Source organism: Lygodium microphyllum, chromosome 1, assembly GCF_053477565.2.
Source record: "Lygodium microphyllum isolate KBCC chromosome 1, Lygodium_microphyllum_v1.1.10, whole genome shotgun sequence".
Taxonomy (NCBI): domain Eukaryota; kingdom Viridiplantae; phylum Streptophyta; class Polypodiopsida; order Schizaeales; family Lygodiaceae; genus Lygodium; species Lygodium microphyllum.
Window position 1 is genome coordinate 153,157,098 of NC_141135.1, and position 18,788 is coordinate 153,175,885.

Below are 18,788 nucleotides of genomic sequence, written 5' to 3' on the forward strand. Positions count from 1 at the left end.
CATAGCCGCGGGGTTTTCAGCTATCGTTGATTGGCCGCCCTGTGCCCTTTCGACTGCCCACCATGTGCCTAAGCCCTGTTGCCTAATTGACCTGTGCTTGATAGCCCCTGCGCCTTTAGTCTTCAAGTTGTGTTGAGTATCTGCGCCTTATGCTTGCACAGGGAGCTGGCCTGTGAGCCTGCGACTGGCGGCCTGCTTCACAGCTTGAAGGCTGTTTGCCCTGCTATTTGTGGCTACCCCAGGCTGGGCTCCTAGTGCAGAGGTCGCTGAAGCCTCCCGCATATTCTCAGCCCTCATTCCTGGTTGTTTGTGTGCTGCTTGAGTATTTTCGCCATGCAGCCGAACATGTAGAAGGTGTCAAATGGTATTGATGTGGCTTTTCTCGACCAGCATATAGGGCATGGCGATGATATAGATTCGACGGAATCGGATGGGGACTTGTTGGCTGAGGATTCTGGGCAGTTGATGGGTGGGGATGAGATGGGAAAACGTCAAGTCTGATAGGTATTCTTCTTTGGCCATAGTTCTCTATGTACTAGATTTTGGCTTTAACCTTTTGTTTGTTTATGGTCTTACACAGCCAGGTACTAGAGTCATCTTTATGCAGGATGCAGTTGCAGTGGAGTTCTAGAGCTGCTCTATGGATAGATACACAGGAGGGTGGATTGCATATACTTAGAGCCCTTGCTGTGTGGTCTTTCCATGAGCGTGGACTGCTTTGGCATGCTTGTTATGGGCATTTGAATCTTGATGCTATTCGATGGACTTCTAGGTGGAAGATAGCGGAGGGACATCCTAGGTGCTCATGCCCAGATTTTACTCTTCGAGAATCAAAGAAGAAGCCCTACATGCATTGTGTTCATCTATATTTTGTGTGTTAGGGTGCTTGGATTGGAGCCCTTGGTACATAAATTTATGCATCAAGCATATTTGACAAAAGTTGGAGATTACCCAAGCATTGTCGGGACATCGCAATGTACCTCGCTAGAATTTTTTCTTGGAGTATAAGAGTGAGGCATACTTCCACTTCTGTTTGTGGAAGGTGTTTTTGGAGAAGCAAACCTCCTTCAAAGTTCGGGGTCTTCGAGCTAATTATGGCAGCGAGTTTTATTCTAATCTATTTTTTGAGTTTTGCAGGGACCATGGTATTTGGGTGGAATATTCCCATTTGAACACACCATCTGAAAATGGTGTGTTGGAGCGTGCCAATCAGACGATGCTTGAGATGGCTTGATTGATGTTGGAGCACAGGGGTCTTTTCCATTCCTTATGGAGTGAGGTGGTGGCTATTGCAGTATATATTTGCAATAGGTTACCCACTTCAGCATTGTAAGATATGCCTCCCTACCAGGCTTTCTTTGGAAAGAAGCCTTTATTAGTTTCCCACTTTTGCATCTTTGGATGTGAGGAATATGTCCATGTAGACAAGAAAAAAAGACGGAGTAAACTTGATCCCAAGTCGAAGAAGCTTACCTTTGTTGGTTATAGTACGATTGCAGGTTCTTCGTCTTTGAGAGACACCCCCCTCCCCCCATAATGGACCTTCACGGGACTTCAAGTCAGCCTCTTACGAGGCATAAAAATGGCATAGTGGAAAGGCACACAAGATACAACATTGAGGCACATCTCAAGATTCTACCCTCCTGACGTTGCACATTTGAGGGTTCAACACTTAGCCTAGGGAATACCTATAAAGCCTTTATACTCACCCTTGCTTAATGAATTGTTATCCTCAACAATCTAAGGGTGGTTTTTTGGACTCATTCTTGGGTCTTAACTCATTCTATCAAGCTGGTTAATGTCTGCTAGTCTAGGACTTGACTCCTTAGTGGGGACTTAACGTAGCCTTTTTCTATCAAGCTGGTCATTGTTTCCCGCACTACGACTTGGGGGTCTTACCACAACTTTTTCTATCAAGTTGGCAAGGATTTAGACTTAGTTCTTATGTTTTTTCATTCCGGTTCACCCTCAACTCAATTACATTTGAGCAGTGGAGGCTTCATAGTCTTAACTTTATTTGGCTTGGTGCTTATGGCTTTGCATGCTAAGCTTTGGAGGCGTGATTCTAAGCTGTCACACTATTGGGGTTAAGGTATGGTGGCTCACTTGGTGCCATGTTGTGCCACACCTCAAGGGAGATAGTCCATTGGATTGCTTCTTGTGTAGTTCTTCCCTTTCTTCTTGTTGTTGCTTTGGACCTTGGGGACTCGGGTCTCTTAATTTGTTTGCCAAGACGCTTTGCTCTCATCTCTAAGTCAAGGTACTTGGGCTGTTTTCTTTGGCCTCTTTGTCGGATCTTTCTTTCCTGCCTTGAACTAAGACAAACTGGTTGGTTTAGCTTGGGTTTTTGCATGGAAGGAGCGGTCTTGGTGCATGGCACCTCTTTGGCTTTTCTTAGCTTAATTGGAGTTGAAGTTCTTTGGGGGGCATGGACTAAGTTGTCACACTTCGCTTGGATTTGGGATTGCGGAAGTAGAGGTATCATTGAAGTTCTTGGTGTGACATCCATGTTTTGGAGTGCTTAATGTATCACAAATCCATAGGATCAATATGACCACCACTGCTTGCAGCTTGAATGGCGAAATCTCAATCTTTACTAGTATTGGGTATTGTTCCAATGGGTTCCATAGTCCAAAGACATTCACCTTAAGAGTGAGTTGGAGATTTTTCCAGGGCTCAACTAGCAAGGTTCCCTTCCATGGCACTAAGTTACCTTAGTCTAACCATACCGTGAGTACTCTCTCATGCTTTCCCTTCTTTTGAGGCCTCATCCTGTCCAAGCTCATAAGGGTTTGTCTCTTTGGGTTGAGAGGTGCAGCCAATGACTCCATTGCTAAAGTGCACTTGGTTTCTACTTTGAGCCGATTTGGTTGGGATGGGATGTGGCCTTGGATAGAAAGCTGGGTTTGCTTCATCCTTAGCTATGAGTTTAGCTTGGGGGGTTTTGGAGGCATTCTCATTCTCATCTCTCATCTTGGCTCTAGCGGCTACCTCCGTTTTTTAGGGTTTGGTTTCGCCTTCTTTTTCTTCTTCTCATTCTCACTCTCTTCTTTCTCTATCTTTCCTTATTCTTTTTGGCCTTCTTTACCTAGATCTATCTTTGGTTCCTCATCTTCCTTGGCCTTGATGCGTGGATCTATCTTTTCTTGCTCTTCTTGTTCTAGGCTATCTTCGTCGTTTGGCTTTCTAGCTCTTCACACTCTTCTTTTTAACAAGGTTGCTTTGCCTCTTTCTATTTACTCATTCTTCTTCTAACTTTCTTTTTATTATTTTTGTCTACTTGCTTTATCTCATTTTGCTTTATCTTCTCTTTCTTTTCTAGCTTCTTTCTAGGTAACTCTACTTGTTTTTCCATCTCTTTTCTTCTATTTTCTTGTCTCATGTTTTTGTTGCTCTTCTCTATAACTCCATCTAACAAGTCTCTTTCTTCTTCCCTATCATCTCCTATCTCTTCCCATATTTTCATGATTTTCTCATTCAACTCTCTTTCTAATCTATCATCATTGTACTTTGTGGGATTATCTAGGCTGAGCTCATCCTCGTCCTTCTTTTCTTCTCTGGGTTGTTGGAGAAGAGGTGTTCCAAGTTGTAGGCTGAGCTCATCCTCTCCCTTTTCTTCTTCTTTTTCTTCTAATTCTTTCTTTTTCTCTTCTTCTTTTTCTAACTCCTCTTCTAATATTGTAGTGTCCACTCCATGCAACGGATGCCTTGCTTGAGGTGCTTTCACCCTTACATTCTTATCTTCTAAGTCTTAACTTCTTATCTACTTCCTCATCATCATCTTCATCAAAGGCATTCCGTGTCGCGAAGGAGGGTGCCAACCTGGCCTCACCCTCAATCTCAACAGGTGGAGGTATTCCAAGATCATGATTGGGCTCATCTTTCCCCTTGTCTAACTCTGTTTTTTTTAAGACTGGTTCTTCTTTCAACTAGGTTGCAACCTGTGGGTACAAGGGTTCATCCTTTTTACATGTCCACCTATCTTCGTCTTCTTTCTTGTATTTTAACTCCATTATAATATTTTCTACCTTTGAACTCACATCCATCTTCCATCCTTCTCCCTCCACATAATACTCTATCTTTTCTTCCTCTTCTTAATCTCTATTGGGCTGGCATTCTTTGAGATAGGGGTAATTGTTGTAGAGGTAATCTCCTTCTAGGTAGTAGTCGATTGGTAAATCTTTGGGATAGTAGTATCCATCTTCTCCAAGAGGGTATTCATTGTAGAGGTATTGATCTTCGGGGTAGCCTTGTTGGTAGTAGTCATCAAGGTAGTGGTCGGGGTAGTAGAGCCCCTTTTGTACATACAATCAACAAGAAATTTGGGCCGATTGCCCCTTGATTTTCACCCAGGATTTATACAAATGGAGTCACCACCTGGCCAAATGTTACCTCAATTTACAATGGATGGGTTGGCATTTGAAATCCCTGTCAATTCCACGAATTTCAGATGTTGATTTTAGTGTATGCTGCCTTTTCTTGTTGGCATGGGTCCCAAGGTGGTTGCCAAATCCTAATTTTTGTAGGGTTCTAGTTGAAATTCTCCTGCTACCCACTAAAATTGACTGAGATCTGCTGAGAATGGTTGAGAAGTGTTGACATCTTTTGAGAAATTATTGGAGAAGGCGAGAGAAAGCTAAGATGAGAGAAAAGTTTGATTTTCTTCGCGAGAAAACCCTAAAATCTGCTTGCTGCCTGCTCCAGCGTGCATTTGCACCTATTGCTAGGCACCTTTAAAATGTTGTGACCCAATCAACAATGTTATTGCCAACCCCACGAAGGTGTCTTCCTGTTGTCCCTACTTGTTAAGGCCCCCAAACGGCTGTCTTTTACAGAAATTGCTGTTCGTTGATCAAAGGATGGACCAACAGCTCCCTCTCTCTCTCCCCCAGGCTATAAACCAACTGAATGGCTGAAACCCAACCCTCAAAAACGTTTTCTTAGTTTGCATTGGCATTTTTGCCAAGTGGTAACCTTCTATATCCATTTTTCAATATTATCCAACCATTTACTTATTTTTCAAAATTAACTAATCTTGAAAATTAATTTTAGTCCTTTTGATAGTGCTCGAAGTTAAATGTGACCATCCATAATTAAATTGGCTAGGCCATTTGCAACTTGGAGGGGCCCCTAACCTTTGTTGACCCTTAGACTCGCATTAATTAATTAATTAATGGTGGTCCTTAGTGTCACCACTAACACTTATTTGGCCAAGCAACTGTCCTTGGGTCAAAATTGTCACCAACTGACTGCCAAAGCCTAGCTGGCATAACTTATCACAACTTTTGCCTTTGACACCCACTGCATCCTCGGGGTCCTTAGCTTGTTATCATGAAGTAACTGCCATGTGCATCACATGTGCTGAACAACCTTGCACATTTGATTAATTTAATCAAATGTTATTGGCAAGATTAAAGCATCTCAAAGTTTCACGTCCTTGTGACAAAACGTGCTCGAGGTACTGTATTGAATGCCTTATGGAAGTCTACAAAGCAAATAGTAGATCTTCTTGCGTTGAGCTTGTCGTTCCTCAATGATCGCTTTGAGTGTGAGGATGTGATTGAATGTGGCATGTCCATGTCTAAAACCAACATGTCCTTGTGCTCCTCTGTCATTCCTCTCAGTCCATACACTAAGCTCATGTTCCAATATGGATTTGTATATTTTGGCCAATATGTAGCCAACCAAGATGGTCTGGTAGTTATTAGGGATGAAAGGGTCATTGCTTTTTCCCATAATGCAACGAAATATCAGGTGATATAATGTGTATAGGGCGTTTCCTTTTATGAAAAACTCTCCATGCTCTTTTCCTTTTTTGTTCCAAGAATAGCTGATATATTATTGTCTCGAGCTTTGCCAAGTAAGCACATTTCTTCTTCCATGCAAGAGGCGCCCTATGATCTCAAAGTTTCCAATGTTTGGTATCAATGCTGGTGATTCCATCAAGTAATTCACTGTGTGTGCTCCTTGTTTGTGGTTCCAACGTGTCAAGGCGTTTGATCCCAGCCAGCACGAGAGGCCATGGAAAATGGCTAATCCATGTGCACTAGAGCCTGTAAGCGTGTTCCATAGATGTTCACTTCTGTGTCTGGGGACATCCAGTTTTTTTGATTGGGGCTATCTCCAGCCCTGGCCAATGCTTTTGACTTCGTGGAACCTTCCCATTGAATTGAGTTGAGGCTTTGAAGCATCACACATCTTCACACACATTCTCTCTCGTGCTGAACTGTGAAAGCTGTATTCGATGTTTTAAGGAGTTATCAAATTGTTGAGGTTCCGTAGCTGTTGACAGTGTTTGATTGGTTGCAAATTTTATTCAGAATTTTCTGTCACAGGTCTGCAGTTGTAAGGACTAGCTAGATCAGCCTGCAGAAGAGTTTTTGGGGGAGAATGGACTTCAAGAGATTTTTGCAAAGCACTCATAAAACTGTTCATAGTCAATATAATGGGTGTTGCTTGCTTGTGAAAGATGGTTAATCTGCTTACAATCATTCACAAGGAAGTTAGTTAGTCATTCAATGTTTAGTGGATGGAGAAGCTCTTGAATTTTGTTCACTATTTGCTTCCTAACTTCAGCTCAATGGCTGAATCGTGGGCTGAAATCAGCAGCTATCTTTGGGTTCTTGAATCTTAATGCATTTGTTTGTGGAGATTTCTACAACTTTCCTCATGGTGAAGACAATATCATCCACTACTCTCACATACAGAATGTGAAAGGGAAACTGTATCCAAATGTTGGATTCTCTCTATGCATGCTGGACCAATGGTATGCCCCATGAAGGCTGTATTTTCCATCACAATGCAGTCATGTAATATTGGGCTATGTTGGATAGATGATATCGGCTGAATGCTTGTATGATTCGTGCATTGTAGAATGTGAAGGAAAAAGGGACAATTACTTTCTCATGGTGCTCTGTTCTGGCTTAAATTGTGCTTTGGCATGCAAGTTATTGGTCACCAACATTTATTTGCACAAAGGAACATGATAGATTTAATGCAACCAATTGTACAAATGCGTCTGCTTTGAAAGCTGAATTTACATTAAAGAAGTTAAATAAAGCCAAATTAGCTTCAGGCAGATGGAAATTTCCTGGCTAGGATGGCCTCACATTTGAATTCTTTCCTGCATTTTGGTATGAATTGAAGGATACCTTGCTACAGATGATAAAGAAAGCATGGAATGATCAGAATATACTAGCCATAAGGAAAGCAAGGTTAGTTAAATTCTTCATTGAAAAGGTAACGTGTAAACAATTGAATGATTGGTTTCCCATCACTCCGAAAACATCTTGCATAGAGGCTTGCATCCTTAAAGAGTATGGTCACTGGACAGGTAATAGATAACAAATCCAATGCATTGAGAGGTATTATGATTCAATGATCAGGATATTTTGTTGATACAAATGGGTATAGGGAAAAGAATATCTTTGGATAATACGCACTTGCATGCTTGAACACTAATGTAAATTAGGAGGACAAGATTGTCCTTGAATTGATTTATTGTATGTTATTGCCACGCATCCCTTGCTATTTTATGGATAAGTTGATCCAAGAAGGAACATTGCAGGGACTTTTTAGTGCCTAATGCTTAACTTCCATTGCTCCAAGCATATTGCTGATGGCTGATCTTTTATGTACAAAATGAGAGTTTAATGGAATCCATAAACTGAGTTCAGGCGAAGATGTAGGTTACAATGTTGACAACATGCAGTAACCTATCACTTTGGCCGACCAAGAAGCAGTGCTTAAGTTTGGTCAATTCATTCTAATGAGATTGAGAAGAAACCATCCTCCTAGTACATGCATGAGTGAAATAACAAAGCGTGGATCACAACACCATGAGTTGTTGGACCATCTTTGTTGGGTGTGCTTGAAGCGCTACCAAGAAATATGAGTCAGCGACAAGAGAGGAAAAAGTTGTTTCCATGGGATGTTGCTCCATCCATATGTGTGGAATCATTTTGCAAGTTAAGACCTTCTAGCAGAGAAGGGAAAGGGAGGGACAGAGTGAAAATGGAACTGGGTGACTGCGAGCAAGCCATATGGATTTGTTAGTCAGGTGATGATTGTGTGCACCAGGCACAAAATGCATGCTACTCTCACGATAACAAATTTATTTGGCATGGTGGCAGAATTAATTTTTCCAAATCAAAGTTTCGTGTACTGACAAAGGGAAGATGGCCTTGGTTAGTATGGCAGGTCGGACTACAGTTCCAGATGAGCTTGTCGTTATTGGTAACCGCTTTGTGTGGAATGTGTGCTAAAAGTAGCAAATTGGTTGGTTCAGGCCAGAAAATCTGGGTGAAGCTTGAGTTTTGGAAATTCTCAACTTGGCTGGTGCACATTAGACTTGAGGATAATCCAACCCACACTACTGGCTGCAATTTTACTTACCTTTGTCAATGTGGTTTGAATTCCTTAATCTCAGTAACCATGGAAATCTTCTGCTTGAATCACAAACGAAAAAAGGCAGTTAATGTTTACTCTCCAAAGATTCATGGCGGCCTTAACATTCTGAACATTCACATGTATGCATTTATCATATTATTTCTGAAGCTCTTAGGCCTCACCACTTTGCACGACACGGCATTAAGAAAATCATTGATTTGGTGGATTAATTGGCAGTGTTTTACATTTCAATATGCACAATAGTGTGCATTTGCAGCTCTAGATACACCTAAACCTTTGGTTTTTTTTGGGTGGATTACTACTGAATGAATGTAGAGTTAATGCCCCTTGTCCCAAATATGATGTCCTAGTGGTTGAAACTTGGGCTCATAATCATACAGTTGTGGTTTAAGTCTTGCTGCATGTGTCGCCTGATTGGTGATCTGCATTCGCACGATGTGTTCGTGAATATCAAGGATCTTGTTCACTTGAAGACTTGATTTTTCCTCCTCCATAGGTTCAGTGAGGAGGGTCCTAATGTGATCAAGCTTTTTTGTTTATTTGGATTCCGAGCTGTCCTAAGATAACAATGGCAATGCAGCTCATTTCTTTTCTTAGCTAATATTTGGAGGGGATGTGTACCCCTTTTCAGCGTTTAGGTGAGACTTTGCAAGAAAAAGAGACACTGAAGCTGGATATAAGCCATATCTATGGAGTTGGCTATACCTCAAGTCCTGAAGTGCTAGGGTTGCTCTAACTGATGCCTTGTTGAATGGACTATGCTTGTTGACCCTGCTGCCTATAGCAGGCTAATCTGTTGTTCTAGCTGATCATTACTTGCTTGGTTTTGCTGCTTGGAGCTTAACTACTTTCAATTGAGTAAGACTTGTGAAGATCTAACTGTTGCATTAAGCTGGCATATGCTCATCACTAATGGCTGCACAATTGTTAATTATCATCAACTTCACGCTTTCATCAGTCATTTAAGTAATTTCTTGGTGCAATATGCATGTCTGTGTAACTCAATCACTTAGGAAAACATCTATTAGCATGTCATATGTTAGATGCATGTCATACAAGCTGTCTTACACAATTGGTCATGATAATTTCAATGACATTTCAGTACAATCAGTGGATCTATATGGTTTGCAGGTACGAAAAGATAGTAAGCACTGCCGGAACTGTGACAAATGTGTTGATGGATTTGATCATCATTGCCGAGTAGGCTTTCTACTGAACTAAAAAACTTAAGAAGTATACTAGAAATTTTCTTTAGACTTTTCCTTTCATGAGGCTAAACTCCAATCAATGGCTTAATAATGGTGTTTGAAGACCAAGGTTTTCTATCCTTTTATGCCCTTCTAACTTTTGAAATGTGATGCAGTGGCTTAACAATTGTGTGGGAAGAAAAAACTATGCTACATTTGTTTCATTGATGGGTACAACCCTTCTTTTGGTAAGGAAATATAAACCTTAACGCTTCAATTGAACTATCTAATAAACTCTTGGTGTGTGCATGCATGTGTAGCTCAATTCTGTTGGATGCAAGGTTGACTGAAAGGAACATGCACACACACACAGACTGTGTGTGTATATTTTTTATCTATGTATGTACTTGTATGTGTATGTGTGTACAAATGTATGAGTGCATGTTTGAGAGAGAGAGAGAGAGAGAGAGAGAGAGAGAGAGAGAGAGAGAGACTACGTGCAGCCTGCATTAGGCCTGAGGTCTTGCTCGCCATACCTGCACGCCTGGCTGTAAAGCAGTCTTGTGCCGCTTCAGGACTGCCTGATTCTATCTGTGTGGACTGCAGACCTGCATCAGAGAGAGAAAGCGCCAGAAAGTGACAGAGAATCGTCGCACAGGGTTTCTGCCACAAGCACACTGCAGCACAGGGCAGACCATCAAAGGGAATAGGCTCGAACTGCTGCTGCTGTTTGTTCTGCACCAGGCCTGCAGTGATGTGGTACTGCAGAGGTGCAGTCCTGCAGAGACTCAGCGTGGACACCCTGACCAGCGTATCGCAGATTTGCCAGGTTCAATCGGGTGTGCTTGCAGAATACGTCCCTGGACAGCGCCTCTGTACAGGGGGGGAGAGAGAGAGAGAGAGAGAGAGAGAGAGAGAGAGAGAGAGAGAGTGCCGCCCTGCCATCGCATGATCTGGCGCGCCCGGCTGTTGTCCTCGTCTGCGTCGTTGCCGCCTGACGCCCTGCCAGACGTCACCCCCCGTTCGCGCCAGCCCAGTCGTCGCCTCTGTTCGTCGGTAGGTCGCGTTTGTCCACCATCGTTGAGGGCTGCATCGACGCCTGTTGCTGACTGTCGCGCCTGCTCCCGGAGCTGTCCAGATGCCCTGTTTCTGCCGCCCTATCCACGGTAACCTACCCCTGACGCGTCAGCGGATCCGCCGTGTTTTTTTTCTCCTGCCTGTCTCGTGGAATCGTCTGCAGCCACCCTGTCAACTTCACCTCTGCCGGGGTTCGAGGCGCCGCCTGCGTGTGCTCCTCCTTTCGTGCAGAGGCGCACAGCTCCTGTGAAACCCTAAACCTGACCTTCGTCAGAGAGGCAGCGTCCGGGATCGCGTGCCCTCTGCTCTGTACACAGAGAGAGCGAGAGAGAGAGAGAGTGTCGGTCAGTCCTTCTGTGAGATCAGTTCGTCATACACGATGGCTGGTTTGGATCTGGATTTCCTAGACCAAACGGTAGCAGCACTTGGCCCGGACTCTGATGCTGAGGAACCCGAGGATATGGTTCCGTGCACTGAAGAATTGCCCCCGGGTCCTGACATCCAGCCTGCGGGCAAACGTACCAAGCACACCCCGGAAGAGTTAGGCGTTACTCCGGATCGTTCCTATGTGCAGGTTGCTTCGGATCCGGTGGACTCTCAGGAGGTGGACTGGGAGCATCTGTTGGAATTTGCCAACACTCTGCTTGGTGAATATGTTCAACATAACCAGGAAGCCTTCTCTGCCTCTGCTCCAGATGATGTTCTGGAAGCTACCGTCGAGCCAAAAACTGTTCTACGCTCCTTTTCGGTATTTTATGATCGCGCGGTGATACTCTTCTTCACTGGTCGCATCCCGCTGCTTTCCCGTATTCGCCAATGGCTGCAGAGTCTGCTACAAGGGGAATGTGTTGAAGAGATTTTTGTTGGATCCCGGGGTTTTTTTGAGGTCCTCTTGAAAACAAAGACGCATCGTGCTGCTCTTCTGTCTAAGCTGCCTTTGTTTTTTGATCGTCGGTTGGTTCATGTGGTTCCATGGCGCCCGATGGCAGATTTCCAGCGCCTCCTGCAACGTGAATGCCCTGTGTGGGTAGAAGTGGAAAATTGTCCGGCTGTTTATTGGCCGCTATTAAAGGATGCTATGGCCGCTGTGGGCACGGTTCTGGTCCCTCCCAGTCTCAGGGTTGTGAATCGCAACCGCTTGTGCATGTTATGGGATACTGCACGGAAACGGCCTGCATGGTTACGCCTCAATTGCTCTGGCATGCATCCATTACACTTTCGTTTGAAATGGGGCAATTTTGCTGGGCATTGCTTTTCCTGTGGACAGTTGGGGCACTTTATGGCTGAATGCCCCGAGCAACAACACGTTTCAGATGCAGCTCATGTTGCTCCGCCCATGGAAGATATGATGTGTGATGCTCCATCGCTGGATCCTACCCACCCGCCCCAAGTTCTGGCCAAAGGTAAACAACAGGTTTCGGGTCTGGATTCCCGTGCTACTGATTGGGTTGAAGTACGTGCCAAAAAAGGCAACAGGATTGGTGCTGGCATGGAGAGTACTGGGCCTACTACCTCACACGATTCCATGCGAACATATATGCGCAGGAAGGAAATGATGTCGTCCGAGCGCTCTGCTCCTGCTATGGTTTCTTCAGCTCCCCGTCATCAGCCCGCCAGGAAAATGTATTCGGATCGTCTCAAGGGTCCACCTGCACAGGTGGCTTTTGATACCAGAGGCAACGTCATTACTCCGTGGGACCGTCGTTACCCACGTTCCAACCCCAAGCAAGCCGATATGCCGTCAACTTCCAAATCTGGTCCTCAGAACTCTTTTGCGGTGTTGGCAGATTTCTTGGATGAGGGAGTCCTGGACATTCTCGCCGACAAAGTCAAATCGAGGCAAGTTGTGCCTCGTACCTGATTGTGTTTTGTATACTCATGAAAATAGCCACGTGGAATGTGCGAGGAATTTGTTCTCGTCACAAGCAACATGCCATGTGGACTGCATTGTATGAGAATCAGTGGGATGTCTTGTGTGCTGTTGAGCACAAGAGTCACAGTGACGTCGGTAAAGTTGTGGATTGCCATGGCTTTCGTTTGTTCTATGCAGGAACACAGGCCATGCATTATTCGGGTGTGCTCATGATTGTACATGCCAAATATCAGCCTGTTCTTATTAAAAATGATGTTCATGGCCGCTTTTTGGTGATTGAAATCTTATTTGAAGGGGAAATCCTATGGTTACTTGGCCTCTATGCTCCGAATGATTCGTTATCTCGCCGAGAGCTTTGGCAGACTTTACAGACTTCCTTGTCACTTGGCAGACGCGGCTTGTTCATGGGGGATTTCAATATGTGTGTTGATTCTTCCCAGTCTACATCGGAGCACTCGGTCATGGATGCGCCGGAAAGTCGTATGTGGCACGACTTGGCTCTTGCTGTTCTTAAGCAAGATCTTTGGTCCTGGCTACACCCGTCTTCTCCAGGCTTTACTTTCCATTCGGCCCAGTATGCCACAACATGGTCGCGGTTGGACCGCATATATATCATGCAGAATGATGATTTTCTGCCTGAGATGCTCGAAATAAAAGTGTTGCAGCAATATGTCTTGTCGGACCATTTCCCTCTGCAGTTCGAGTTGCTTGCACAACCCATTGCCCCCTTCAAGCAATTTCTGGAGAGACTCCCTTTGCGTTTCAACTCCTCTTACTTAAAGCATACAAATTTTCAAGGCTATATGCAGCAATTGCTTGACAAATTCTCCTTGGACTTTTCCTCTCAGGGCACTGCGTCATTTGACCGATTGCTCTCTAATGTGCAGCGGGTTGCTCGGCAATATGGGATCTATCATGCCTCTCTTTGTCGGCGCCGTCGACAAGCAGCGGAGGACCTGCTGCTTTTGGTTCGCTCCCTACTGATGGACACTCCGGATGATGCATTTCTGCTTGCACTGGCCCTGCGGGTGGCCGATCTTGTTAAAGAATTCCAGTTAAAATCGTATCAGCAGGTCAAATTGCAACATCTAACAGAGACGTTGCAAGATAGTGCATGTCAGACCCATAAGTTCTTTCGAGCTCTCCATGCCTCTCCTGCTCGAGAGAATTTGACCAGACTCGAGGATGCACAAGGCCACCTTATCCTGGATCCACAGACTATTGTGCATATCTGCAGGAATTATTTCCGTGACCTTCTCGGTTCCGCTTCTCCTCCTTCAGCCCAAATTACTCAGGCCCGTTCGGTCTTTTATGACCTGGTCCGCAATCAGCTACCGCAGGACATGCAAGCTACTCTGGAGTCAGATATTGGTGAAGTAGAGGTTATGGATGTCTTGTTATACTTGCCCAAAGATAAAAGTCCGGGTTGGGATGGTCTCACCAATGAGTTCTTTGAAGCTTTCGCTACCCAACTGGCGAAACCATTGCAGGCTCTGTTTCAGCAGGTGTGGGAAACGGGGATCATGCCTCCCTCATGGAAACAAGGACTTATTAAACTGCTTCCAAAAGTTCCTTCGCCATCTAAGTTGACACACTGGCGCCCCATTTCTTTGATGGGTTCCATGTACAAAATCTTTTCCAAAGTAATGGCGAATCGGCTCCATAAGCATCTCCCTGCTCTTGTGCACCCTCTCTAGTACGGTTTCATAAGGGCCGAAATATTCTACACAATGTTTTGAATGCCCAATTGGCCATTGATTATGCCCGGCATTCTAATCAGGAGGTGGTGTTTGTTCAACTGGACCTGGAAAAGGCTTTTGACTATCTGGACTGGTCTTTTGTTGCTGACCTTATGTCCGCTATGGGCTTTGGTGCTCGGATGTCTCGTCTGATCTACACCATTAGTGCTGTGGCGTCTTCGCGAGTCATGCTAAACGGAGGTGTTACTGAGCCATTTGTCCTTGCCCGTTCTGTCAGACAGGGGTGCCCTTTGAGCCCTTTATTCTTTGCCCTTGCGACACATCCAGTTGTTTCCATGTTATCACATATGGCCGCCTCTTCCCAGTTGGTCGGACTATCGCTTCCTACAGGACAACATTTCATTAGCCAATCCCTGGCGGATGATACTTTCATGATTTTGCGTGCGGACAAGGATAACCTTCGAAAAGCATTGGATGTTTGGGGTCTCTTTGGCCAGGCGTCCGGCCTTCGTATCAATCCGCTCAAATCAGCCATTCTAAGCTGCACGGAGTCGGATTTGCAGTCCTTGGACTGGCAGGGTCTGGTTGTTCCTCGAGGTTCCATTGTCAGGCATCTTGGATACCCATTGGGTGTTGATGTTCCCCCAAAGCAGCTTGTGCAGTGGATTTCTCAGAAGATGGTGGCCAAGTTTATGTACTGGAAGTCTCAGGCCTGGCCTTTTCATGTTCGCCTGAAAGTAGCCCAGATAATTATGTTGCCAATGATCACATATTGCTTGCCATTGTTGCCCTGGACTCCTACGACTCTGAATGCTCTCACTCAGTCTATTCGCTTCATGCTCTGGAAGAAGGACTCATTGCATGCAGGTATTTCCTGGATCTTGTGGTCGCATGCGTGCACCCCCAAAACCATGGGTGGCGGAGCTATTTTAGATGCCCAAACTCACATGCAGGCACTCTGTTGGTCCCTTTTCCGCGCCATGTGCTCGGATGATCATCATCCGTGGGTCGCTATTGCCCGTTCTTTCCTTGAGGGTCATGGGCTTCGGCATGGCAATACCCGACTCCGGAGTTCTTGGTGGCACGTTCTTAATGCGGATTCGCGGTTTTCCAGTTCTTCTTCATCGTTGCTTACTCATTTGGTGTGTTCATGGAAACATGTCCTTCGAAAGGCTCAGTGGCACCCAAAGGAGGATCGCCTGGCTACTAACTCTTTTCAATTGGAATTACTGGCAGTCTCGCGTCTACTTTCGTGGGAAGGTAAACATGAGCTTAGACCACAATTCAACCGGATGGCACGTTTGGGCTTGTCTTGAGTTGCGGATGCCACCCTTGCCAGTCGCAATGTGCTTATCTCGTTTCGTACTGCTAGGAGGATTTTCCGGATCCCTTGTGGATATAGGCCTTTATGGGAACAGCTCGTGACAGTGCTCCAGAGCAGACAACCCTTTCCTGCTCTTGCTTTGGATCATCCCTGGCAGGATTGGGACCTACAAGGCCCGTTGCCTTTGAGCAACGCTTCTGCTAATCAAGTGTATCATCTCCTGATTAAAGATAATCAATGGCTAGTTACTAAAGCGAATGCTTTATGGGGATTGCGTAAATCCCGCTCGTGGTGGAGGGTCACTGTGATGGAGGGCTGGGTCAACAAGACACCCTTTAAATACAAAGTCTTTCTTTGGAGAGTGATAATTGGGGGTCTTCCGCTTGCTTCGGCTCTTTCCAAGCGACGAATCTCCAATGGCACCTGTTTCTTTTGCACCACTACTATGGAATCCGCCCGCCACCGATTTATTTCCTGCCCCGTCGCTAAGAAAGTTTGGTTATTTTTGTCGGCCGTTTGGCGAGGGGTGGTTGGTATCACACTGCGCCCCTTTGATTGGGTTTTGGGCCAGCCCAAATACCCGACTCCCGCACAGCCACATATGAAGCTCATGTATCACTTTCTTTGATACTGGGGTTGTTGGCATAACTGGACCATTCGGAATGCTTTTCTGTTTGACTCCGCCCATAATGTTCAGCGGCATATTGTGAGGCTTAAGGGCCTCTTGTATTGGCAGTTAGCTCTTCTCCATCGTTCTGATTTGCTCTCTACGGAGGACTTCCGTCCTTGGCATATGGCAATTTCCTCCTCATCCTTGCCATGGAATTGTAACTTGTAGTACTTAGCACCTCTTCGCATGATGACTTTCATTGTCGTCGTGTATCTTGTAATCAAGTAATCTTGTATTTTTTTCGTAGTTAATACAATTACCTTTTACGAAAGAGAGAGAGAGAGAGAGAGAGAGAGAGAGAGAGAGAGAGAGAGAGAGAGAGAGAGAGAGAGAGAGAGAGAGAGAGAGAGAGAGAGAGAGAGAGAGAGAGAGAGAGAGAGAGAGAGAGAGAGAGAGAGAGAGAGAGAGAGAGAGAGAGAGAGAGAGAGAGAGAGAGAGAGAGAGAGAGAGAGAGGCCTGCATTCATTTCTACCTCCCGTGTGCTCCTGGCTCTGCATCTGACCTACACAAGTGGTGATACAACATGGCTGGTCTGGATATGGCTTTTATCGACCAAACGGTGGCAGCCCTTGGTCCGGATTCTGATACAGAGGATCTAGAGGATATGGTTCCTTGCACAGAGGAGATGCCTCCTGGTCCTGACTTCCAGCTTGCGGGCAAATGCACCAAGCATACTTCGGAAGAGACAATGGATCATCAAGAACGTTCTCATGGTCAGGTTGCCTCTGATTCTGTGGATTTTCACAATGTTGACTGGGAGCATTTGCTGGAGTTTGCCAACACTGCTTGGCGATTATGTCCAACATAATCATGAAGCTTTTTCTGACTCTGGAATTGAAGATGTTCTGGAAGCCATGGTGGACCCGAAAAATGTCTTGCGCTCATTTTCGGTGTTTTATGACCGTGCTGTTATACTCTTCTTCACTGGCAGGATCCCAGTGCTTTCCCATATTCGCCAGTGGCTGCACAATCTACTATAAGGGGAGTGTGTTGAGGAGATTTTTGTTGGGCCCCGAGGCTTCTATGAGGTGCTGTTGAAATCTGAGAAGCATCGTGCTGATCTCTTGTCTAAACTGCCATTGTCTTTGATCGCTGTTTGGTCCATGTTGTGCTATGGCGCCCAATGGCAGATTTTCAGCGCCTACTTCAACATGAATGCCCAGTGTGGGTTGAAGTGGAAAATTGACCGGCGGTCTATTGGCCACTGTTAAAGGATGCCATGGCCGTTGTGGGCACTGTTCTGGTCCCCCCGAGCCTAAGGGCCATGAATCGTAACCGTTTGTGTATGTTATGGGACACTGCTAGGAAAAGGCCTGCTTGGTTATGTCTTAATTGATCTGGCATGTATCCTTTGCACTTTCGTTTGAAATGGGGCAACTTTGCAGGCCATTGCTTTTCGTGTGGAAAATTGGGGCATTTTATGACCGAATGCCCAGAGAAGCAATCAACTTCAGATGCTGAGCATGTTGTGCTGCCCATGGAAGATATGGTGCTTGATGCTCTGTCACAGGATGTAACCCAGCCACCTAAAGTTTTGGATAAAGGTAAACAACATGTTTCGGGTTTGGATTCCCGTGGCAATGATTGGGTAGATGTACGTGCCAAAAAAGGTAAAAAGGTTTGATGCTGGCCTGGCGGATACTGGGCCTTATGCTTCACAGGATTCCATACACACTTATATGCGCAGGAAAGAAATGTTGTCTTCAGAGCACACTACTCGTACTATGGTTTCTTCTGCTCCCCGTAATTAGTCTACTAGGAAAGTATATACGGACGGTCCAAAGGGCCCACCTGCTAAGTTGGCTTTTGATACTAGAGGTAATGTGATTACCCCATGGGATTATCATTATCCCCATTCCATCCCGAAGAGAGTGGATATTCCATCTACCTCTAAAGCTGGCCGTCAGAACTCTTTTGTTGTGTTAGCTGATTTTTTGGATGAGGGACATTCTTGCAGAAAAGGTTAAATCAAGGCAAATTGTGCCTCTTCCCTGATTTTCTTTTTGTTACACATGAAGATAGCCACGTGGAATGTGCGAGGCATTTGTTCTCGCCATAAGCAACATGCCATGTGGACTGTATTGCATGAGAATCAGTGGGATGTCTTGTGTGCTATTGAGCATAAGAGTCACGGTAAAGCAGGAAAAGTTGTGGATTGCCATGGGTTTCGTTTGTTTTATGCAGGGACACATGCCATGTATTATTTTGGTGTGCTTATGATTGTACATGAGAAATATCAGCCTGTTCTTATTAAAAATGACGTACATGGCCGTTTTGTGGTGATTGAAGTTTTATTCGAAGGAGAGATCTTATGGTTGCTGGGCCTCTATGCTCCGAATGACTCTTTATCCCGCCGAGATCTTTGGAATACTTTGCAGACCTCCTTGTCACTTGGCAGACCGGGTTTTTTGATGAGGGATTTTAATATGTGTGTTGATTCTTCATAGTCCACATCAGAGCACTTGGTGATGGACGTTCCGGAAAGCCGTGTGTGGAATGCGTTTGCTCTTGCTGTACTTAAGCAAGATCTCTGGTCTTGGCTACACCC

The 18,788-nt window shown here is 45.1% G+C and overlaps 1 protein-coding gene across 3 annotated transcripts in view; it reads left to right on the forward strand.

Moving 5' to 3' along the window:
* LOC148041837 (protein S-acyltransferase 21-like) overlaps positions 1-18,788 on the forward strand; it is a 142,871-nt gene that overhangs the window by 72,121 nt on the left and 51,962 nt on the right. For all 3 annotated transcript variants that reach the window (XR_015691626.1, XR_015691627.1, XM_087683057.1), the window contains exons 4-5: positions 9,541-9,609; positions 9,773-9,844. Coding sequence is in view for 1 of the 3 variants with exons in the window: in XM_087683057.1 (XP_087539183.1) it covers positions 9,541-9,609; positions 9,773-9,844 (141 nt within the window). In the remaining 2 variants the exon portion in view is untranslated. The remainder of the gene's footprint in view (positions 1-9,540; positions 9,610-9,772; positions 9,845-18,788) is intronic.